Raw genomic sequence first — 25,147 nt, forward strand, 5'->3', positions numbered from 1 at the left:
AAGGAATATAACCTCCAAATATTAACTCACCAAGTAGGCAACGATGGGCCACTGTCATAATTGTATTATAAAAATGACTGTTACTCTCCTGAGGGGCACTCCTTTCCTGACTGCTGATGGTTCCTGATTACCCTAGGTACTCTGGTGGATCCTCTCTGGCCTGGCCCGTTAGTAGAGGATACAAGCTGATCTGATCTGATCAGCATTGCACCAGACCAGACGCACGGTCGGTTTGGTCAGGAACTCAGTGCCTTGCTCCCAGCCAAGCTCTCTGTTATCTCTGTTCTGTTGACAGGCCATTGTTTTTCTACGGGCGCTGGTGGACGTGAATTCAACTGAACGAATTAAGCTGATTGGGCCTCGGGCAGGAAGATAGAGGAGTAAATAAAGTACTGTGAGTGAGAGAGATAGAGAGAGAAGCAGAAAGGAGCTCCATCTTGCATTTATTGTCTAAGTGTTTTATTAAATGCAGTTCGAGACAATTACAAGATTTCCTATGAGTGAATTCACTTCCTCTCTTTTATATAGAAGTCTATCTTAATATTATTCGTATTTTATTAAAACAGTTTGACAGTAAATGCAAGATTGAGTTGTTTTCCTGGGAGTGGCCTCTGTCTTAAATAGAACTTAATCTTACTATTTTTTAAATACTTGCTATATCAGAGGGCTAGAAATCAGATTCTGAAAGTTTAAAGTGTGCCTCAAGTGGACAACCTCTTGAAGCAAGTTAAACTCCACTATATATAATTGTACATGCTTTATTATAAAAACATATATATATTTTTAAAAAATGTAACTTTGACCCCTTTTTCGTGGTATCCAATTGGTAGTTACAGACCAATTCATCGCTGCAACTCCCGTAGGGACTTGGGAGAGGTGAAGGTCGAGAGCCACGCGTCCTCTGAAGCATGACCCAACCAAGCCGCACTGCTTCTTGACACAATGCCCGCTTAACCCGGAAGCCAGCCACACCAATGTCCTGGCACGCCACAGGAGTCGCTAGAGCACGAAGGGACAAGGACATCCCTGCCGGTCAAACCCTTCCCTCACCTGGACGACGCTGGGCCAGTTGTGTGCCGCCCTATTGGTCTCCCGGTCGCGGCCGGCTGCGACAAAGCCTGGACTCGAACCAGGATCTCTAGTGGCACAGCTAGCAACTGTGATGCAGTGCCTTAGACCACTATGCCACTCAGGAGGTCCATGCTTTAGTTTTATTGTACTGACTGCAAGCTCTCTTTATCCATAAACTCATTGAAACCCTTGTCCCCCAGCAGAATCAAACTTGTTGGTACAACAAACAGACTGCTCTAAAATCACAACCAAAAGCACAATTGTTGTTATTGTAAGTCGACCAATAGCCCCACAAAAGTCAAACACTTTATCACAATAGTTGCCATTACTGACAATTTACTCAAAATGGCTGTTGTATCATGTGGGCAGGTCACCCTGTGTGGTGCCTTGCAAAACTGGTTTCTAACCTAAAGGATCCAGATGTTAAAAAAAATTGAATAAAAAAAGACTCACTTGAGTGTCTGCATGTCAGCTGCCTCCAGAACTATGCGGTTGCCCTGCTGGAACTCGTGTGACTTGGAGCGGTGTAGCGCCGTGAAGCCCGGCAGCAGGTGGATGAGCTTTCGGCTGGGCGGTGGGGGCGTCCCGGGGGCCTTCACCTTGTTTCTGCGCCTCATGGGGGGCGTGCCCGGGGGGGTCATGGTGTTCACCACCAGTGGAGTCCGGGGAGGGGTGTGGGCAAAGTGCCTCTGACGGGGCGAGGGGGGCAGGGATCGATGACCCGTGTCCATGGGGGGGAAGGCCCCCAGTCCCAGGTGGCTGTCCACGGTGAGGCGGTCTGGCTGGACATAGGGGCCATACGGATAGGGTAGCAATGACTGGGGGCTGTGGCACTGGCTGTGGTGCTGCTGGTTGTACTTGGCCTGGACCATGGGGCTTTGGGAGAGCTGGAAGCGGACCCACTGGCTGGGTTCTGGAGAGGGGAAGGGAGTGTTCTCCTTGCCAGACTCAGAGGTGGGCCACTGGATGGACCAGTCCTGCTTGGCATGGCTGCCTGCTGTGGAGGAGGAGAAGGAGAAACAAGAAGGAACATGTTACAGATAACATTTAACCACAAACAATTACCTGATACCTTGACCCTGCTTAATCATTTACATTTCTACATGTCATTTAAGGATAATAAAAACTCATATTTGATTAGAAAGAAATGGCCTGATGATAGAGCAAAAAAAGCGAGAGAGCTTGGATCTGACATCAATAGCAGACGTAATGTAGCATGGGCTCAGATAGGAGAGGGGTGGAGGAGAGAGATGCTTGATTAACCACAGCCACCTTGATCCCTAAACATCAGATGAGAAGCTGGAGATGAGGTTCATGTTGAATAAGTGAGAAGAGAGAAATTATATTTTCAGCTTAAATGGAAATATTCACCTCCGTTATTGGGCAATGAGTCATCCTCGAGTTGTTCTTGAAAGAAAAGAGAAGGAAACAAACGTTTAATTGATTTGATAAAAAGATGGCGAAAATATTGTTTGTTTCCTCTCTCTTTCTGTCCATCAGAGACCCAGCCATTGTACTAATCACAGTCTCTAAAACTCAACTCTGATCTGAATGCAGTATCCAAATTAGCTCAACAACACTAGTGGCTATGCATTCTCCCGAAAGTCTTGAAGGAAAAAAAGTATTCCTTAGGAGTATTTCTTCCATGTGATGTTTTAAGACAAGCCCACCAGAGAGACAAGGAGAGGGATAGAGAGATGTGGAGTAGAGGGAGACACATTGGGAGAGGAGAGAGAGAGGGAGAGGGCTGAAGTAACAAGAGTGAGCGGCTGAGCGTCTTCTTAAGGCCTCTCGTCTTAGGTCAGGGATCAAAGTTTATCTTCAGCGCGAATGTACATGTTCCCTCTGAGTCTGACTGAGACACTCCTCAGGACAGTACTGTATACACACACACACACCACGCACAACACTCCACCCACGCACAGCGAGAGACAAACAGTGTCCCCGGGATAGTAGAGTACAGTGTATACTACGTGTTCAAAACATTAGGAACACCTGCTCTTTCCATGACATAGACTGACCAGGTGAATCCAGGTGAAAGCTATGATCCCTTATTGATGTCACCTGTTAAATCCACTTCAATCAGTGTAGATGAATGGGAGGAGACAGAAGGATTTGAGACAATTGACACATGGATTGTGTATGTGTGCCATTCAGAGGGTGAATGGGAAAGACAAAATATTTAAAAGCCTTTGAACGGGGTATGGTAGTAGGTGCCAGGTGCACCGGTTTGAGTGTGTCAAGAAATGTTTTTTCACGCTCCACAGTTTCCTATGTGTATCAAGAATGGTCCTCCACCCAAAGGACATCCTGTCAACTTGACACAACTGTGGGAAGTCAACATGGACCAGCAACTATGCGGAGTCAACATGGACCAGCATCCCTGTGGAATGCTTTCGACACCTTGTAGATTCCATGCCCTGACAAATTGAGGCTGTTCTGGGGGCAATAGGGGGTGCAAATCAATATTAGGAAGATGTTCCTCATGTTTGTACACTCAGTGTACATAGACTATAGGAGTCCTAAGGGATGTGTCCACTCATAGGCAGAGACTGGGACTGGGAGACGGGTTGGTTGTTAAAAGACATCCCTCACGACTAGCGGAAAAGTCTGTATTTTCGAGGGGTATTTTACAGCCAGGCCAGAGTTCAAACTGCACTGGACATTAGAATTAGTCATTGCAGTTCTATGGTGGACGTAATGATCTGTTGTTCAGATAAACAACACCATGGAAGGTTTACAATCTGATCACATAGGCTACAGTGAACTGCCTGCTTGCATGGCTCTCCTACACACAATCACTATCAGTGCTGCACTCAGTCTCAACATACAATAATACAACTTTGCACATAGTTACTCATGGTGTTGCATATTAATCAACTTCATGCATAAGCCCACATGAGTTAACCCCTGAGATGAGAGAGACTTCTAATGATCGAGGAGAACTGTATACGGGGTTAAACAGTATACAGGGGTATTGGGGTGGAGACGGCCTGTTTAATGGAGTACCTTTGTGTTCTACTCTCTCCTGGAGAGGCACTAGCCTCCTTCCCGCACTTCAAACACACACTGTGGGGACTCTGAAAGTGTGCTGCACAGTGCACCAAGCTCCTCAGACAAGACCAGGATGCAACAGGGAAAGAGCCAGACGGAGCGCTCCTCAACTGCTCAGAAAGGAATAGAAGGTTGAAGATGACGCACGATCAAGCCTCCTTCATTAGCAAAAACGTACGACAAACAAGCCACTCGAAATTAAAAAGTTTGGCATCTCCTCACTTGAAATGTTTCGAAATCATCAAAGAGCCTTCTTCACCCTTGAATGCCAGTAAACTGACATGGGGTCTGTAAATATAGATGACGATGAAACACACACACACACGCACAAGCACGCACACACACACACACACACACACACACACACACACACACACACACACACACACACACACACACACACACACACACACACACACACACACACACACACACACACACACACACACACACACACACACACACACACACACACACACACACACACACACAAAGCCTGCGATACTGAGGAGGATTTTAGTCAAATTACCAAAGGCTTCTGATCAAATCACAGCCCAGCCATTAATTAAACAAAAGACCTGCATAATCCAAAATGGTTTGCAGACATCCATGTAACTGATGAATAGTGTGAATTTATTTTTTTATTTTTTATTTATTTCACCTTTATTTAACCAGGTAGGCTAGTTGAGAACAAGTTCTCATTTGCAACTGCAACCTGGCCAAGATAAAGCATAAGCAGTGTGAACAGACAACACAGAGTTACACATGGAGTAAACAATTAACAAGTCAATAATACAGTAGAAAAAAGGAGAGTCTATATACATACATGTGCAAAAGGCATGAGGAGGTAGGCGAATAATTACAATTTTGCAGATTAACACTGGAGTGATAAATGATCAGATGGTCATGTACAGGTAGAGATATTGGTGTGCAAAAGAGCAGAAAATAAAATAAATAAAAACAGTATGGGGATGAGGTAGGTAAAAATGGGTGGGCTATTTACCGATAGACTATGTACAGCTGCAGCGATTGGTTAGCTGCTCAGATAGCAGATGTTTGAAGTTGGTGAGGGAGATAAAAGTCTCCAACTTCAGCGATTTTTGCAATTCGTTCCAGTCACAGGCAGCAGAGAACTGGAACGAAAGGCGGCCAAATGAGGTGTTGGCTTTAGGGATGATCAGTGAGATACACCTGCTGGAGCGCGTGTTACGGGTGGGTGTTGCCATCGTGACCAGTGAACTGAGATAAGGCAGAGCTTTACCTAGTATGGACTTGTAGATGACCTGGAGTCAGTGGGTCTGGCGACGAATATGTAGCGAGGGCCAGCCGACTAGAGCATACAGGTCGCAGTGGTGGGTGGTATAAGGTGCTTTAGTGACAAAACGGATAGTGGAATAGTCCACGTCTTAGAGTATCCATTTCCTTGGTATTCATTAATGATATGTACCCACTGATTCTTGAAGAGCATCATGTATTAATGCCTCATGAGCTTAGTTTAACTGCCGTACCCCATCAGAACCCAAAATCTAAGCTCGTTTTACTCCCATGTCATGTTTGTAAACAAAGTCAATGTAAACAAACACTTTATAGCCTCAAAACATGGTCCTTGCATCCATAGCGCTGTCTATGAATTTGAGAGTGGTTACATTTCTCCAGCCCCATCCCTCAGCTTTTTACCGAAACAGGGGCGGGGAGGCGCTTTGTTATTGTTTCAACTGCTTATTGGCCCTTTAATTTACCAGCCATACTAGTATTTTACTCGCTCGGCTAGCCATCCACTTCACTCTGGCCAAACGCCAAGCCCACTAACGTTTCTTCTCCATGATGAGTCTGGAATTTATCTCCTCATCGTGTGTATGCGAACATATTCAAAAAACTGTGATTCATCCCAGAAACCAATGAGTTGGGCCAGAGCCTGAACACAAGTGTGTAAGGCCAGAGATAGAGAAAGGAGGAGATAAGAATCCTATTGGGCAATGAATGAAGGAACATATAACACCCCACCCATCACACTGTCGACAAATCGCATTCATGTTGTCATGCTGCATCATTCAATTGCTAAGCTAATCGTCGCACAATCCCTTCTCAAAGTCAGGCTATCAGTCGAGAAATCTGCCTGTTTTCCTCTAAAATAACTATTGCCACCATTCCAAAGCTAGCCTAGTGGTTAGAGTGTTGGACTAGTAACCGGAAGGTTGCAAGTTCAAACCCCCGAGCTGACAAGGTCGTTCTGCCCCTGAACAGGCAGTTAACCCAATGTTCCTAGGCCGTCATTGAAAATAAGAATTTGTTCTTAACTGACTTGCCTAGTAAAATAAAAAAATAAAAAAATAAATATGATATTACAGAGAACAAGTTAATTACCTCACATCTCAGAAAAGATTTGTAATGTACTTGTTCACGAAATTCATTCTAATGTTGGGTTTTTGAGTTCACGCCCAATTGAGTCCCATTCACTCCTTGAAGGAGTGCTCTCCTTATCCCAGAATCGCCCAGAATGCACCACACGGCCTATTAATGACGCATGGGCAACTTACAAAATGGCTGTTAATACGATTCCAATGGAGTTTCCCCATCTTCTCCAAAGTGTCTCTGGTAACGTGCCATTTCGGGAAATTAGTCAATGGCTTGGATCCTCTGATTGGTAAGAGATGAGTCTCAGACAAATCTATGCAGTGACAGATAGAACAGGGGAATCAAATTCAATATGAGTCTTAGCAATTGGTCAATCAAAATTCGAACAGAACTCGACTGCAGTTAGTTCATGTGATCTTACTTGTAATAACAACAACAAAATATATACATTGTTCATTATGTAGCTCTTCTTTATCCCATTTAGTCCTTCTCTATGGGGCTCCCTATTGCTCAACAAGACTCCCCGTAGCTTACAATTACGTTATGTTGCACCCTATGAGTCCCCATAGCTCCCCATAGCTCACAAATGTTCCAAAGCCCATTCATTCTAGTACTTTGGTTCCACCTGTCTGTAGATTGGCATGTGCAGCCAGTGTTCTCTGTGTTGTCACTTTGCAGTAGCAGAGGCCCTATACAGTACAGTAGCCTGAATTACCTCCATAGTGCTTCACAACACTTTAGCCCAACAATACACCAGTCAGAGGAGATGTACTGTATGAGTAATTATCTAAGATAATGATTTTTGGTAAATGGCCAACACATTATACATCCCCATTGTCAATAGGAGATCTTTACATGGGGAGAGTGTTGGGAGAAAAGGTGGTTAACAGCATACTAATTGGACTAATTAGGACCAGGCTTTGGCTCTTGTGTGGTAAATGGCAGAGAAAGGCCACTGGGATTCTATCTGGTCCATTAAACTGCCATAAAAAGGCTGCATGGCAAATTACACCCTATTTCCTACATAGGGCCCATAAGGCTCTGGTCAAAAGTAGTGAATAGGTTGGCATTTGGGATAAACCCTTTGTGAAAGGATGCCATATGCTCCTCGGGAAGAATCCCTGGAAGGATCGTTTTTTAATTTGTCTTTTGAATTGGATGACTGTGGACGACGGTGGTTCTACGGCATCATCAGTAGCTAGATAGCACTTTATGTTGGCTAACTAATCTATCATTGTCCAGGTGATAGGTAACCTAAAAGTTGTTTCTCCACCTTCTGGCATCTGTGAACATCCCCTCATTTCTCTCCCTTATTCTCGCTCTTCATTCTCCTCTCATAAATGGAAGAAACTTGCTCTCCTTTCCCTACTCCTTCTCTCCTCTCCCCTGTTCGCTTGTCCTCTTTTCCTCCTCTCCTCTTCTCTTCTGCCATACTCCTTCCCTCTCCTCCTCTCCTCTACCATACTCCTTCCCTCTCCTCTTCTCCTCTACCATACTCCTTCCCTCTCCTCCTCTCCTCTACCATACTCCTTCCCTCTCCTCCTCTCATCTTCTCCTCTACCATACTCCTTCCCTCTCCTCCTCTCCTCTACCATACTCCTTCCCTCTCCTCCTCTCCTCTACCATACTCCTTCCCTCTCCTCTTCTCCTCTACCATACTCCTTCCCTCTCCTCCTCTCCTCTTCTCCTCTGCCATACTCCTCTCGTCCTTTCTACCATACAGCTTTCCTCTTCTCTTCTCCTCTCCTCTCCTCTTCTACCATACTCCATCCCACTCCTCCTCTCCTCTTCTACCATACTCTTCCCACTCCTCCTCTCCTCTTCTACCATAATCCTTCCCTCTCCTCTTCTCCTCTTTTCTTCGCTGCTCCCTCCTTTCCCTTTCCCATTCACTCCTCCCCTCTTCCTCTCCTGTACTGTCATCTCCTCTCCATGTCTCTTCTCCCATACGCCTCTGCTCTCCTCTCCTTTTTTTTCTATACTCAAAGATGGCATTTGAAGCCAATTAATAGTGAGTGTAATTGAACTGGTCTTAAGGCATGGCAAGCGTGGGGAAAGTCCATTTAATGACGAAAAGATGAGTGAGGACAGATACTGAATCTGAGACTTCAGGGCACGAATTGTCTCTCTCATGTAAACTTAACTCTAAGCGTTAGGACTAGATCAATACTATTAGTAAGGACAAGCCAGGATGTTGGGTTTACAGTGTGTGTGTGTGTGTGTGTGTGTGTGTGTGTGTGTGTGTGTGTGTGTGTGTGTGTGTGTGTGTGTGGGCGCCTGAAGTGGGGCATGCTGGGTCATAGAATGTGTGGATATTGCAGCAACACAGAGGACCGACTGACGAACCCCTAGCTGGGATAATATGAGTCATTACTAAAGCAACTTGTGCGCTGAAATACAAACCAAGAGCTTTGTTGAAAGCGACAATCACCGTGCATTTGTTTTTAGCGTAATAAACCATTCTAAGCTATTCTACGTGTTCTTAATAGCTGACATTCTCATTTACTGTGTTTTACTTAACTCACTTTTTACTATGCATTTATGTGTTACGCTTCTCTATTTGACCCTTTAAAACCTTTTTATGTATGCAACTGTGACAGACATCCCTGTACTTCCTTAACCATACGTCTTCCCCACTAACAAGCTCACACAGAGACTGGAACGCGGGACCTCTGTCTCCGCAAACATACCCCACTAGGCACAAAATGGTGGAATCAACGTTGGTTCAATGTAATTTGTCAATGTATTGTGAACGTGGAATCTACGTGGAAAATACATAGGATTTTTTTTTAAGTCATCAACGTAAACTGCTGTTTCGAGGGTGAAATTTCAACCACAGGATTGTCATCATGGTAATCAAATGTTATATATATATGTTATATATATATATGTTGAATTTGTAGCTTTAAAACAATGTCAGATTTTTTTATACACACTATCAGAAGAAGAAAAGACAGTCTGGGCAGCATCTCCTACTGGAGGACTGATCTATCAACTGCTACCCTTTAGACTCCCATCCAAGGTTTTAACCAAGCCCAGCCCTACTTAGCTTTGATATTTGTCGCTAACTATTAGCAATGTGCTATTGTGATCATGATTGTTGAGAAATCTCCCCTTAAAAACGAAATAGATTCACTTTTGCTATCGAAGTCAAGGGAGCAAGAAAAATGTTACCATACTTTATCACACATCAATGATGATATTTAGGCCTACAGTTGAAGTCGGAAGTTTACATACACCTTAGCCAAATACATTTAAACTCAGTTTTTCACAATTCCTGACATTTAATCATAGTAAAAATTCCGTCTTAGGTCAGTTAGGATCACCACTTTATTTTATGTGAAATGTCAGAATAATAGTAGAGAAAATGATTTATTTCAGCTTTTATTTCTTTCATCACATTCCCAGTGGGTCAGAAGTTTACAAGTTAGTATTTAAATTGTTTAACTTTGGTCATACGTTTCGAATAGCCTTCCACAAGCTTCCCACAATAAATTGGGTGAATTTTGTCCCATTCCTCCTGACAGAGCTGGTGTAACTAAGTCAAGTTTATTGGCATCCTTGCTTGTACACGCTTTTTCAGTTCCACCCACACATTTTCTATAGGATGGAGATCAGGGCTTTGTGATGGCCACTCCAATACCTTGACTTTGTTGTCTTTAAGCCATTTTGCACAACTTTGGATGTATGCTTGGGGTCATTGTCCATTTGGAAGACCCATTTGCCACCAATGTTTAACTTCCTGACTGATGTCTTGAGATGTTGCTTCATTATATCCACACATATTTCCTGTCTCATGATGTCATCTATTTTGTGAAGTGCACCAGTCCCTCCTGCAGCAAAGCACCCCCACAACATGATGCTGCCACCCCTGTGCTTCACGGTTGGGATGGTGTTCTTCAGCTTGCAAGCCTCCCCCTTTTTCTTCCAAACATAACCTTGGTCATTATGGCCAAACAGTTCTACAGTTCTATTTGTGTTTCATCAGACCAGATGAAAGTACGATCTTTGTCCCCATGTGCAGTTGCAAACCGTAGTCTGGCTTTTTTATGGAAGTTTTGGAGCAGTGGCTTCTTCCTTGCTGAGCGGCCTTTCAGGTTCTGTCGATATAGGACTCGTTTTACTGTGGATAGAGATACTTTAGTACCTGTTTCCTCTAGCATCTTCACAAGGTCCTTTGCTGTTGTTCTGGGATTGATTTGCACTTCTCGCACCAAAGTACATTCATCTCTAGGAGACAGAACGCGTCTTCTTCCTGAGCGGTATTACGGCTGTGTGGTCCCATGGTGTTTATACTTGCGTACTGTTGTTTGTACAGATGAACGTGGTACCTTCAAGCGTTTGGAAATTGCCCCCAAGGATGAACCAGACTTGTGGAGGTCTACAATTTTTTTTCTGAGATCTTGGCTGATTTCTTTTGATTTTCCCATGATGTCAAGCAAAGAGGCACTGAGTTTGAAGGGAGGCCTTGAAATACATGCACAGGTACACCTTCAATTGACTCTAATGATGTCAATTAGCCTATCAGAAGCTTTTAACGCCACAACATAATTTTCAGGAATTTTCCAAGCTGTTTAAAGGCACGGTCAACTTAGTGTCTGTAAACTTCTGACCCACTGGAATTTGTGATACATTGAAATAATCTGTCTGTAAATAATTTTTGGAACCATTACTTGTGTCATGCACAAAGTAGATGTCCTAACCGACTTGCCAAAACTATAGTTTGTTTACAAGAAATGTGTGGAGTGGCTCCAACCTATGTGTATGTAAACTTCCAACTTCAACTGTATATAGCATTTGCAAAGTCATCAACAGCAATTGTTGGAATTAAACCAGGAATTCAACTAAAAATAGACAACACAATATGCTTAGGGTTTCAAGCTCTGGTTGATTTCAAATGTAATGATATTTAGGGATATTTAATTATATTTGGTTGTCAACGCAAACAAATATCAACATATGAAGAAGATGAAGAAAAGCTTATTTAAAGTTCATTTGAAGTTTGATTTGATTTAGTCATATTCTATAACTTAGATTTCTGGTTGAGATGGAGACTTTAATCGAACCTATCAATTATTAATTTGTAGACAAACTGGAATTAAATCCAGACTCAGTCATTGGCACAGATGGAACTATCCAAGCAGAAGATACATGTAAATGTTGATATGTGGTTGCACTGTCAACCAAACACAATTCAATATTACCTTTGATTACAGTAGATAGCCTAAAGTTAAGGCTATCTTACAAATAAATGTAACATTCAACCTTAAAATGAATAACACATCCACGGCCACATTTTGATGTTACAATAACTACATTTCTTCTTATCTAATCATAGAAAGCGCAGGTCGGCAGAGATCGTCACAATTCCTGTAATAATCTGCACAGAATCTCTTATGGCATTAATCAATCAATCAATCAATCAATGAAATGTATTTATAAAGCCCTTCTTACATCAGCTGATGTAACAAAGTGCTGTACAGAAACCCAGCCTAAACCCCCAAACAGCAAGCAATGCAGGTGTAGAAGCACGGTTTCTAGAAAAAGCTCCCTAGAAAGGCCAGAACCTAGGAAGAAACCTAGAGAGGAACCAGGCTATGAGGGGTGGCCAGTCCTCTTCTGGTTGTGCCGGGTGGAGATTATAACAGAACATGGCCAAGATGTTCAAATGTTCATAGATGACCAGCAGGGTCACATAATAATAATTACAGTGGTTGTAGAGGGTGCAACAGGTCAGCGCCTCAGGAGTAAATGTCAGTTGGCTTTTCGTAGCCGATCATTCAGAGTTTCTCTAATATCTAAACATTTGAACTGTGCTGTGCTTTTAAAATGGTTGAAAGCGCAGTAATAGATATTTTGGTGACAACTATAAACCAAAAATCTGACATTTGTTTTTGCTTTTAGATCAACACATTGGATCTTCATCTAACATTTAGCTGTCTTTTTCAGTGGGTGAATATAGGTTGTAATCTCATTGATCAACGTCTCAACTAAATATTACCCAATTAGCCACATTGAAATGACGTAATGTGCCCAGTGGGGCATTATACCATCCCTTTTGAAAACATCTTAACCAGCTACGCCACCAAAAAGCTAGCAATTCAGCTGTGCGGGTGGAGATTTTTTCAAGCTGAAGAGTCTGAGTGAGGTTACAAATCCTGTACACCACAAAGTCTTTACTAGTCACTGTCTGCTGCTGCTGGCCAACAAAGTCTGCGATGGCCTTAAGAGTCCTTACAAAATAATGTGACAATTATTACTTTTTCATGTGATTCGAGGCAAGAGAATATTCTGCGTATTCATGGTCTGCGTAGGAGTTACAAAGACAGGCTTCCATAGAGGACGATGACGAATCCTCCCAACGGACCCCGTTCCTCTCAGATCATTTCCAAAAAAAAATGTAATATTTAAAAGTGGTGGCTGAGCGTGATGGTGTAGTGGTGGTTATATTCTTTCCCTTTAGGTTTAAAGAAAGGGCTGGGAGATAGAATAGGCCTTTCTCTCCCCTTCGCTCTGAGTATGAGTGGCCCTTATAGCAGCAGCGCAGTGTGTGGTGTTGCTATTACATTCACACCTCTCCCTAGCCATCCGTTTGAAAAGAGCCCATTAATGTGTGTGTGTGTGTGTGTGTGTGTGTGTGTGTGCCCGTACAATTGTGTGTGTGTGTGTGTGTGTGTGTGTGTGTGTGTGCCCGTACAATTGTGTCTGTGTGTGTCCGGCGCCTTTTGCTGCCTTTGTGAACCAGGAGGACTGGAGAACAAGCACAGCAGTAGCAGCATTTTCTAATGGAACTGTCTGTATAACACAGAGCTACAGGCTTAGTTATCCATGTTGTGCATTGCTATCTAATGTATAGCTGGGGTGAGTTGTGCTGGGTTGGATCTATTTCATGTATACACCTAGCCTATGAGTGATAATCTTTCAAGCTTGACGCACAAGCACGCAGAGAGAGAGAAAGAGAGAGAGAGAGACACACACAAAACATACACACAGAAGAAGGACAAACACAAGGACACACACACCCAGCTGGACCCTGTATGGGCGTCCTACCGCCTTGCCGGCTCCTGTGGAGGAAGTCAGAACTCAGTCACCAATCAGCTACCGGCTACAATCTAATCATGCCTCAGGAACAGACACACAGACCAGGCCAGACCAGTGTGTGTGTGTGTGTGTGTGTGTGTGTGTGTGTGCGTGTGTGTGTATCCAGCCACTATCTCACCCCAGCCCAGAGCCTATTCAACACCCACAGGTTACAATGAACCTGCCTACTGCCTTGCGTAGGGTGCCATCTTTCGGATTGGACATTAAACGGATGCCCTGACTCTCTGTGGTCATTAACAATCCCATGGCACCCTACGCAGGGCAGTAGGCAGGTTCATTGTAACCTGTGGGTGTTGAATAGGCTCTGGGCTGCGGTGAGATAGTGGCTGGATATACACACACATACACACACACACAAAAGTAGGGGTGTTAATCCCGGTGACCTGGCCCCATTCCATCATGGCCACCTAATCTTACCCTCAATCCTAATTGGCATATATCACTCCTTACCGCTCCACCATGCAAGCTGAGTGTTCTGGAACAAAAAATGGTTGCCGTGCAATACCCAAGTGGGTGCCACACATTAATGGTGGATGAGGTGTGTTTCCCCCTTATGTAAAGCACATTATGTACCTCAGTTGGTAAAAAGGTGCTACATAAATCCAATTCATTATTATTATTGTTATTATTACTGGAGTTAGCTGTGTGTAGAATCAAAGGAGGGAAGGGAAGTGAGCCGATGATGAGCATTTGGGCCGAAGGGGCGCTGTGTTATCTGACAACAGTTTGGTACGTGAACAGGTTTTCCTGAAGCAAGATCTGCAGTCCTTTTTCATTTGGAGAAAATAAAATTGTGTGTTATGGCTTTAATGAGGAGAACACTGGGGTTACAATGCAACGCTTCTCAACTTGGCTTGACAACATGTCCTAAAGTATTCCCAGTGAAACATATGAGAGACACATCTGATGGGCATTAATTCAAACATTTAGGTGTGTGTGTGTGTAGGAGGAACACACACGCATATAACATGACAGGTTATCAAACCTAGTGATAGTGCTGGTTTCCTGATGGTCTAGTGCCCCCTTCTGTTCAGCCCGCAACACTACAACACTATGCTGCTCAGTTCAGAAAATAAACATGTGGTCTGTGCTGCCCTCTATTGGACAAAGTAGCATTGGACTAAATGCCCTGTGTGCTCAGAGGGTGCATCACAATAGTCTACAGCAGTGGTTCCCAACCTTTCTCAGTTACAGTACCACAAACAAAATGTTGCTCTGCCCTGAGTACCGCTGAAGTACCCCCCCATGTGCACTACCCCCTCGTGTGCATTAGCCCCTCGTGTGCATTACCCCCTCGTGTGCATTACCCCCTCGTGTGCATTTTACCAGTAGGCCTATGGTCTCATGAATCTTCTCAAGTACCCCTTGTGGATAGGCCAAGTACCCCCAGGGTCCTAGTAACCCTGGTTGGGAACCACTGATCTACAGCAGCCTCCTCTCCTCGTATCCACCCTTCATCTATGCTAATCTGAAAACACTGGACAGGTGAAAGCAAAATGTTTCACCTGTCTGATTATTTTACAACAGTGGAGATTAAGAAAAGGAGTCTAGGAGAGCATTTTAACAATTGAGATACACCCATGGAGAGGAATGAGGAGACAAGACTACTATGAGAATATCACTCAGTCACAGATAAGGGGTTGACTAGCTCTAGTTGTTACAGTATATGAGGGCAGAGAGACTAATGCTGAATTAATACAATAATTGCAAGAGTTATTAATGACTCAATATCGATCATTGATCCCCTAGATATTTTCTAGATATTTCCCTTTCTGTTCCATTCTGGGCTTTTGCCAAATCAAGCCTTGTATTATTTGAACCTTGCAGGATTTTGCCCTAGTCCAGCACTAACACAACACAATAAACTAGCAGAACTGAATGCACATTTCTGAGACTGCGGCCTACTGAATTCATAATATGTTGCAAAATCTGGTCAACAGGGGGTGACATTCACCATATTATGAAAACTACTCATGAATTGCACGTATAGATAGCCTAGTACTACCATCCTGATCGCACAAGCTACATAAATATGTTTTGCATGTAGCTTGTAGAGAAACATACGTAAGCTCGCGAGATTAGGAATGGTAGTATGAGGCTACTGTATAGTACACTAACTGAAAGCTCCCCAAGAACTGGCTGTGGGCAATAACAACCTGGATAAGAGTCATGGTTACATTCCAGAGTGCCCTCCCTCTCTCTGTCCCTTCCTCAGCGATTGCATGTGTTAGGGCCCTACCTGACTTGTCCCCACTGTCTGCCTTTCTTCCCTCTCGCCTTTCCTCCCTCTCTCTTCCCTCCCTCCCTGCCTCCCTCTCTCTCTCCCTCCCTTCGTGTGTATAAGGTTCCTACCGGACTGGTGGGCCTTCCTGAGGCAGGACAGAGAGGCGTTGAGCCGAGCACACTCCTCGTCGTTGGCTCCAAACTTCTCCATGGCCTCACACACCTGCTCATCACTCATCTCCAGCAGCCCCTCCAGAGTCACGTCGCCCGGATCCATCTCCTACAGAACACACACAAGTAAGTAACTTGGTCCCAGATCTGTTTGTGCTTTTGCCTACTCCATTGTCATTGACAATTCCATTAAGGAGCTGGCAAAAAAGCAGAAACAGACTGGCACCCAGGGTAACACTCAAGTACTATAAGTCAAATTCCAGTTATTGCAGGCAATAGCGACTGCAGGTTATAATTTCTCCCACACAGGGAGTCAGCATACCTGGTTTCCCAGGTCTAAATCAGACACTGATTTAAAGGGAAAAAAACGAAAACCAGCAGACTACTAACACTCCTGGGCCCGTATTTACAAAGAGTATCAGAGAATGCTGACATAAGACCAGGTTTGCCTTTTACATGCTCATCATTATATGGACTTGGAAAACCTTGATCCTACATCAGCAGTCCTACCATAAGACACTTCGTAAATATAGGCCCTGGTCTAGACACACTGACACTGAGTGGCTCCATTCCTATTGTAACAGTGTTGCTTCCGTCCCTCTCCTTGCCCCAACAAATCTTTCTCCTTTGTCAAATAAAGTCTTGGTTATTATATTGCTGAAATCCCAATTTGAATCTTTTGATCAAGTGGTTATAGCCCGCTGTTATACCTGACATATTTGTGTCAAATTCCTGACATTACCATGTTGCACCCCATCATTTATTAAAAACCATTTGAATGCATCAGTTTGATTTTTCCCATATAGAAGTGTTCTGAATAGATATGTCGCATTTATGACAACACGCAACCTTGTTGGTGGCAGCCGACCTGAATGTATGGCCTACAGCAGTTATTTATTTACATCCACTCAATCCTCATGAAGAGAAGTGAAAGCCGTCTGAGCCTTATTCTAGTCCTATGATTAATTCAATGTTAAGAAAAGTCACCCACGAAAAAGGTCATGTTTCAGCCTCTGTCTTGCATAGAGCACTATCTAGCCATTTCACATCGGCTACACTAGCAGGGTAACACCCCTGGCCCAGACCCATATAGTGTCTTTCAACCTACTGCCAGAGAGATTTCAATACTAAAAACATAACTATTTTCTTGTTTTCCCTTACTCTTACTGGCACAGGTTTTGCAGACCATCGGCTATTAGTAAGATGGTATTCCTTGCAATGATAGTGATACGTAGATGTAAATCATTGTACCTCAGTGACCTCCTTCCTCAGGTTGACGATGCGGAACCAGTGTCCCAGTCTGGGGAAGTCCTGTAGCTCAGTGCTGTCCTCCTGTGAGGCCACTCTCACCTTACAGGACAGCTGGCGACTGAAGTACTTCACCAGCTTTCCCTGCAGGGGGGGACAGAGGGACATGTGTGAGTTAGAGATGGAGGAGCACAACCAAAAGTTTTGGATGCATGGAATCATAGTCCATTAGAGCAGTACTTTTCCAAATCGTTTTTGGGAATTTTTTGCAAATGTATTAAAAACTAAAAAATGAAATTTTACATTTACATAAGTATTGTGTTAATGACTGTACATTTGTTTATGTGTAACTCTGTGTTGTTGTTTTTGTCGCACTGCTTTGCTTTTATCTTGGCAGTTGTAAATGAGAACTTGTTCTCAACTGGCCAACCTGGTTAAATAAAGGTGAAATATAAGATAAAATAAAAAAGTATTCAGACCCTTTACTCAGTACTTTGTTAAAGCACATTTGGCAGCGATTACAGCCTCGAGTCTTCTTGGGTAAGACGCTACAAGTTTGGCACACCTGTACTTGGGGAGTTTCTCTCATTCTCCTCTGCAGATCCTCTCATGCTCTGTCAGCTATTTCCAGGTCTCTCCAGAGATGTTTGATCGGGTTCAAGAAAAACATCCCCACATCATGATGCTGCCATCAACATGCTTCAGTTTAGGGATGGTGCCAAGTTTCCTCCGGATGTGACGCTTGGCATTCAGGCCAAAGAGTTCAATCTTGGTTTCATCAGACCACAGAATCTTGTTTCTCATGGTCTGAGAGTCCTTTAGGTGTCTTTTGTCAAACTCCAAGTGGGCTGTTATGTGCCTTTTACTGAGGAGTGGCTTCGGTCTGGCCACTCTACCATAAAGGCCTGATTGATGGGGTTCTGCAGAAATGATTGTCACTCTGGAAGGTTCTCCCATCTCCACAGAGGAACGCTGGAGCTCTGTCAGAGCGACCATCGGGTTCTTGGTCACCTCCCTGACCAAGGGCATTCCCCCCGATTTCTCAGTTTGGCCGGGCGGCCAGCTCTAGGAAGAGTCTTGCTGGTTCCAAACTTCTTCCATCTATGAATGATGGAGGCCACTGTGTTCTTGAGGACCTTCAATGCTGCAGAAATGTTTTGGTACCCTTCCCCAGATCTGTACCTCAACACAATCCTGTCTCGGAGCTCTACGGACATTTCCTTCACCCTCATAGCTTGGTTTTTGCTGTGACATGCACTGCCAACTGTGGGTCCTTATATAGACAGGTGTGTGACTTTCCAAATCATGTCCAATGAATTTAATTTACCACAGGTGGACTCCAATCAAGTTGTAGAAACATCTCAAGGATGATCAATGGAAACAGGGTGCACCTGAGCTTAATTTCGAGTCTCATAGCAAAGGGTCTGAATACTTATTTTAACAAGGTATTTCTGTTTATTATTTCTAATACATTTGCAAACATTTATAAAAATCTGTTTTGTCTTTGTCATTACGGGGTATTGCGTGTAGATTGATGAGGAAATGTTTTTATTTAATAAATTTTAGACTGTGATGTAACAAAATGTGGGAAAGGGGAAGGGGTCTGAATACTTTCCGAATGCCCTGTATAGTGTAGTTTGGATTAACTACCAACTACCAAAACTGCACTCTCAAAAAGTGAGATCCATCTATTCCATACTCTGCCCATGTTCATTAAGCACACATGTTAAAGGTTCAGTGCAGTAAAAATTCATTTTCCTGTGTTTGATATAATATTGGACAACAGCTGATGAAACTAACACTGTAAAAGTGTGAAAAAATGTGATCATTGTTATTTCCTGGTAGTTGCTGGTTGAAAATACAATCTACACAGGACCTTCTAATCCCTACTACTGCAAATAATGGTTATAATAATATTTGCATATCAGTTCTGTGAACAGGATATACGGCAGGAAGTTAGATATATAAAATAATGACCGTGACTTCTGGTGTATTTGCAGAACCACATTAAAGGTCTCTACCCACTTTGCCAGCAGCATACCACCCAGCATCCCACTGCTGGCTTGCCTCTGAAGCTAAGCAGGGTTGGTCCTGGTCGGTCCCTGAATAGGAGACCAGGTGCTGCTAGAAGTGGTGTTGGAGGGCCAATAGGAGGCACTCTTTCCTCTGGTCCAAAAAATAATATCCCAATGCCCCAGGGCAGTGATTGGGGACATTTCCCTGTGTAGGCTGCTGTCTTTCGGATGGGCCGTTAAACGGGTGTCCTGACTCTCTGTGGTCACGAAAGATCCTACGGCACTCATCATAAGAGTAGGGGTGTTAACCCTGGCATCCTGGCTAACTTCCCAATCTGACCATCAAGGCCACCTACTCATCCACAGCTTCCAATTGGCTCATTCCTCCCCTGTTCTCTCCCCTGTAACTATTCCCCAGGTCGTTGCTGTAAATGAGAATGTGTTCTTTGTCAACTTACCTGGTCAAAATGTATAAACTTTAAACCAAAACAGAATTTCTCTAGGCCTTTATGAAACTATCATTTATTTGTTCAAAGCAATTTGAGATAATTCACTCTCAATTAAATGTCCTTTACTGGCTGTGCCAATATATCAATGGAACAACAACAAAGTCCTGGACAAACTGAACGACGGTACATCTCTCCACTTTACCCTGCCCATGGCATGGATTGACATTGATAAACACACCGACTACCATCTATTTCCTTTTTTTAACCATTAGAAAACAAAGTCTGAATCGTAAATAATGAAATGTCCCTTTGGTGAAGCTATGGTGGCGCGTCCCAAATGGCACCCTATTTCCTATACAGTGCACTACAATATACACTACAAAGATTAACTGCAACAACTAGCCACTAGCACTACAATTACTGAATCAGGTCTAAGCCATTGTACAATACAGTGCATAGAGCAAGTGTCATTAAAGTAAATATTTGACATGGATACTCACCATCAAAAACATAAACAATCTAGCAATATTCCATTTCATGACATTTCTCATGGGAGGAAGGAGGACTGCTATCTCTAACTCATTACACACAGCAATTGAATTATCTAAGTCTAAAACACTAAACTTCCACAATGTGAATCTTTTATATGTCAGTAGATCTCTAAGGAGCTTGGCAGATTCATAGACACTTGTTCCTGTGTTCGCATTGCCATGAGAATACTTTATTGGTTAGATAGTTTCTACCCACATCTTTAGTTGTACCAAATGTTTTAAAGCTCTTGTTCATGGGCATGGATAGTGGTGTATGAATCGTCCTCTGTCCAATTGTAATTTTTTTAGGACTAGGTCAAAAGCTTGTTTTCAATAGGAGAAGACTCCATTATTCAAGGGGTGAATGGCAAAAGTGGGTAAGTAGCAGTCAATACCACCAGAGAAACAGAAGTAAACACTGGTTTGTGTGAAAGTTGTCTTTTCACACTAATCCTAGGTCCCAGTGAGTGTGTTTGAGCTCATAACTAGGGTGAGGAGTTTTCAAGGAAGCGTGCAGTAAAGATCATCATCGACCCCGCCCACCCCGGACATTCCCTATTCCAAAAACTCCCCTCTGACAAATGGTTCAGGTCAATCATGACCAAAATCACCCGCCAACTGAACAGTTTCTTCCCCTGTGCTGTGGCCCTCACCAACCGGCCATCGGGCTCATAGGGATAAAGAGACGTTGCACCTTGCCATCGTTGACCTGCAAAACGAATAACTTCACTATATTGCATTTGCACTAAGTATTCCTCTGCACAACACTGGTTATGCACTGGATATATACACGTCATGGCAGCACCCCTCCCTCTGCATATATAAATATATCCCCACTGCAAATTGTACAGTATATCCTCACTGTAAATCAGCCTATGCTCTGTTTGTGTTTATTTTGTATTTTCTGTTTGTTGAATTTGTGTAAATTCCTCTGTCTGTGTTTTGTCTGTACAGTTGTCTATTGCTAGCAGCACCAATTCACTGAGTCAAATTCCAGGTATATGCAAATGTACTTGGCAAATAAAAGTGGATCTGATTCTGAGAACCTAATCAAAATCTTATTTGATGAAAAAGGCATCTGAGATACAGTATAGTCAAACCTATCCCACGCGCATCTTACTTTACAACAGAGAGATACTGGGAAACATATTCTGACACACATCAGGCCTATTTCTGGACTAAAAAGCAAGCTCAAAGGAGAATCACCAATGAAAGTGCTATTTAGTCCAGGGCTATAGGCTTAACCTGCCAGGGAAACCGCCCCACAGTACATTAGATGAGCCATCCAAACATTCAGAAACCTCCAAGGGATAAATGAAGTTGTATTGTATTGAATTGTACTGTACAATGATAACTTTGGTTTAACAATGGTTAAATTGTCCTTCAAATTATCATTGCACAAAAGGTCAAGACAGCTCTTTTGTGCACAAGTAAAAAATCTAAGTGAACCCAAAGCTCCTCAAACCTGTGATGTAAGAACAAGTTCAAAGTACTGAACAGTGCAGGTGGACATTTTACAAATGAAGTAATATCCCAAAATTGCAATGGTTAGATGCTTTCATATTCGAAATAGTAGTTTCTATAATAATGCATATAGATCAGGGTTAACACAGGACTTTGTCCGAAATTCAACAAAGAAGCAACAAGTGCAGCAAAGATCTATGGAGTGCAACTGGTGCATGATTTTGCTATAAGTGCATAAGTCACCTGCCAATGAGTCTACACACTTGACCCGACTTGGAGGAGACAAGGTAAAGGGGCAATCTGCAGGTCAAACAATAACAAAGCATACTGTACCGCCACCACTTTTTGCCACTGTTATGGTAAAAAGCTGAGGGATGGGGCTGGTGAAATGTAACCAATGTCATAGACAAAGCCATAGATGCAAGGACTCCATGATATGTATTTCAACTATGTTTTTACGCTAGGCCTACAATGTTTGTTTACATTACATTGTTTACAAACAATGGAGTAAAACAAGTTTATGTTTAGGGCTTGAAGGGGTACAACAGCTATATGTAAAAAAAATGATGGGTATACAGTGCCTTTGGAAAGCATTCAGATCCCTTGACTTTTCCCACATTTGGTTACGTTACAGCCTTATTCTAAAATTGATTAAATAAATGTTTTTGCTCAGAAATCTACACACAATACACCATAATGACAAAGCGAAAACAGTTTTTTTTTAAAATGTTTGCAGATGTATTCAAAATAAAAGACAGAAAAGACCTTATTTACTTAAATATTCAGACCCTTTGGTATGAGACTTGAAGTCGAGCTCAGGTGCATCCTGTTTCGATTGATCATCCTTGAGATGTTTCTACAACTTGATTGGAGTCCACCTGTGGTAAATTCAATTGATTGGACATGATTTGGAAAGGCACACATCTCTCTATATAAGGTCCCACAGTTGACAGTGCATGTCAGAGCAAAAACCAAGCTATGAGGTCGAAGGAATGGTCTGTAGAGCTCTGAGACAGGATTGTGTCTAGGCACAGATCTGGTGAAGGGTCACAAAACATTTCTGCAGCATTGAAGGCCCTCAAGAACACAGTGGCCTCCATCATTCTTAGATGGAAGAAGTTTGGAACCACCAGGACTCTTCCTAGAGCTGGCCGTGCGGCCATAAAGGAGAAATCAGGGGGAATGCCCTTGGTCAGTGAGGTGACCAAGAACCCAATGGTGACAGAGCTCCAGAGTTCCTCTGTGGAGATGGGAGAACCTTACAGAAGAACAACCATACCCTACCAATCAGGCATTTATGGTAGAGTGGCCAGATGGAAGCCACTCCTCAGTAAAAGGCACATGACATCCCACTTGGAGTTTGCTAAAAGGCACCTAAAGACTCTCTGACTATGAGAAACAAGATTCTCTGGTCTGTTGAAACCAAAATGTAACTCTTTGCCCTGAATGCCAAGCGTCACATCTGGAGAAAACCTGGCACTAATTCTACAGTGAAGCATGGTGATGAAAGCATCATGCTGTAGCAATGTTTTTCAGTGGCAGGGACTGGGAGACTAGTCGGCATTGAGGCAAAGATGAACGGAGCAAAGTACAGAGAGATTCTTGATGAAAACCTGCTCCAAAGAACTCAGGGCCTGAGACTGTTCACCCTCCAACAGGATAATGACCCTAAGCACACAGCCAAGACAACGCAGGATTGGCTTCGGGACAAGTCTCTGAATGTCCTTGAGTGGCCCGGCCAGAGCCCGGCCTTGAACCTAATCTAGCATCTCTGGAGAGACCTCAAATAACTTTGCAGCAATGCTCCCCATCCAACCTGACAGAGTTTAAGAGGATCTGCAGAGAAGAATTGGAGAAACTCTCCAAATACAAAAATGTCTAAAAATCTGTTTTTGCTATGTCATTATGGGGTGTTATGTGTAGATTGATAAGGGTAAAAAACGATTTAATCCATTTTAGAATAAGGCTGTAGCGTAATAAAATGTGGAAAGGGTAAAGGGGTCTGAATACTTTCCGAAGGCACCGTATGTCATTAATTGAAAAGTCAAAAAATGGATGTACCAATCGCAGATTGTCCTTTTAATGTATACAATCTAAAGCTTTTGTCCAACACAATCAATCAACCAATCAAAAAAATAATAAGTCAATGAAATGTATTCATAAAGTTCTTACATCAACAGCCTGCGAGACAGGCAACTGCTTGACCACTTGTGAATACATTATTACATCATGCTAATGAAATGCTATTAGAACTAATCAGGAAGAAGAGCAACTTTATGTAAATCCTCTACTGTGCCCTCTGCCTCAGAAGGCCCAAACAATGTGCATGCAAACACCTGCACATACACTACACCTAAATGGGCCTTAAGAGGCCCATTGTCAATGGTAGAATTTTTTTTGTTTTGTTTTTAATGCGACCATGTTTTTCCTGACTGAAGATACCTGCATGACACAGCACAGTTTCGCTGAGTCAAACTATTAGCCCTACATTTCAAAGTGGTGTTTTTGGTTGGTAGCTAGGGAGTGAGGAACTTGACACTGTGAACTTCTGTTAGATCAAATAATTGTGACAGCTAGACATATCATGGTATCTATTCAGCATGTTCTATTCACACTAAGATGTAGGCTAATGGGTTAATTTGTGGCCATACTGAAGGCCTAGTTATAGGGCCATACTGTACGTTTTCAATATCTACTCCACACTGACAATCAATTCAACTCCAGCCTCTAGGCCCACTTACAGTATCCCTAAAAATATATTGTAAAATGGTGTGCCTATATACATATGAAGCCCATATGAGTGACAGATGTGGATTTGTTTTCCTTGTATCAGTGGGGAAAGGGAAACTACATGATGAAGTTAATAAACAAACAGTATATGCATACTATTCCTTCATCTGTGGTCACGTAAACGTCATTATACATTTATTGCAAGCCAATGTCATCTCATCATGTTTAGGATAATGAAGTTTCCCTATTTTACTCACACACATCAAGTCCCATCACATTGAGCCTCGGGTATATATAGTTCCATTTGAAATCACCGCCTGGAACACACCAGGGAATGTCTACGTAGTCTAAACCACATTGGGGCCTAAGTGCATCTGAAATGTACACAGGGTATGCAGACCCTATTTTATTAATTTGACAAACAAATATATCTATGTTTTGATATTAAAAAACACAACATTGGATTTGGATAATATCCTGGCCATTACATAACGCAATTTACGGAATACCCTGTGGGCCAATTAAATCAGATGACAATTTGAAGCAATTTCACTAATACACACTTGCATAACAGTCGTGGCAATATAGCCTGGCGGATAATAGAGTCGCGAGCTGATGATAATGGCAATGATGACGATAATAATATATATCATACACAAATTATATTTAGGCCTCAAAGTTCTCATGGAGAATTCGGGTGGAGAAGAGTGCACGGTGCTAAAGCTGAACATTCCAT

General features: G+C 42.9%; 1 protein-coding gene across 1 annotated transcript in view; it reads right to left on the bottom strand.

Annotated features, from left to right (window-relative positions):
• The window catches only part of LOC118965027 (kinase suppressor of Ras 2-like), a 73,243-nt gene that overhangs the window by 45,739 nt on the left and 2,357 nt on the right, over positions 1-25,147 (bottom strand). Inside the window, exons 2-5 of the mRNA XM_036981751.1 lie at positions 17,227-17,367; positions 15,934-16,084; positions 2,443-2,478; positions 1,525-2,068 (exon numbers count right to left, since the gene is read on the bottom strand). Coding sequence (XP_036837646.1) covers positions 1,525-2,068; positions 2,443-2,478; positions 15,934-16,084; positions 17,227-17,367 — 872 coding nt within the window. The remainder of the gene's footprint in view (positions 1-1,524; positions 2,069-2,442; positions 2,479-15,933; positions 16,085-17,226; positions 17,368-25,147) is intronic.

Source organism: Oncorhynchus mykiss, chromosome 6 (genome assembly GCF_013265735.2).
Source record: "Oncorhynchus mykiss isolate Arlee chromosome 6, USDA_OmykA_1.1, whole genome shotgun sequence".
NCBI classification, from domain to species: domain Eukaryota; kingdom Metazoa; phylum Chordata; class Actinopteri; order Salmoniformes; family Salmonidae; genus Oncorhynchus; species Oncorhynchus mykiss.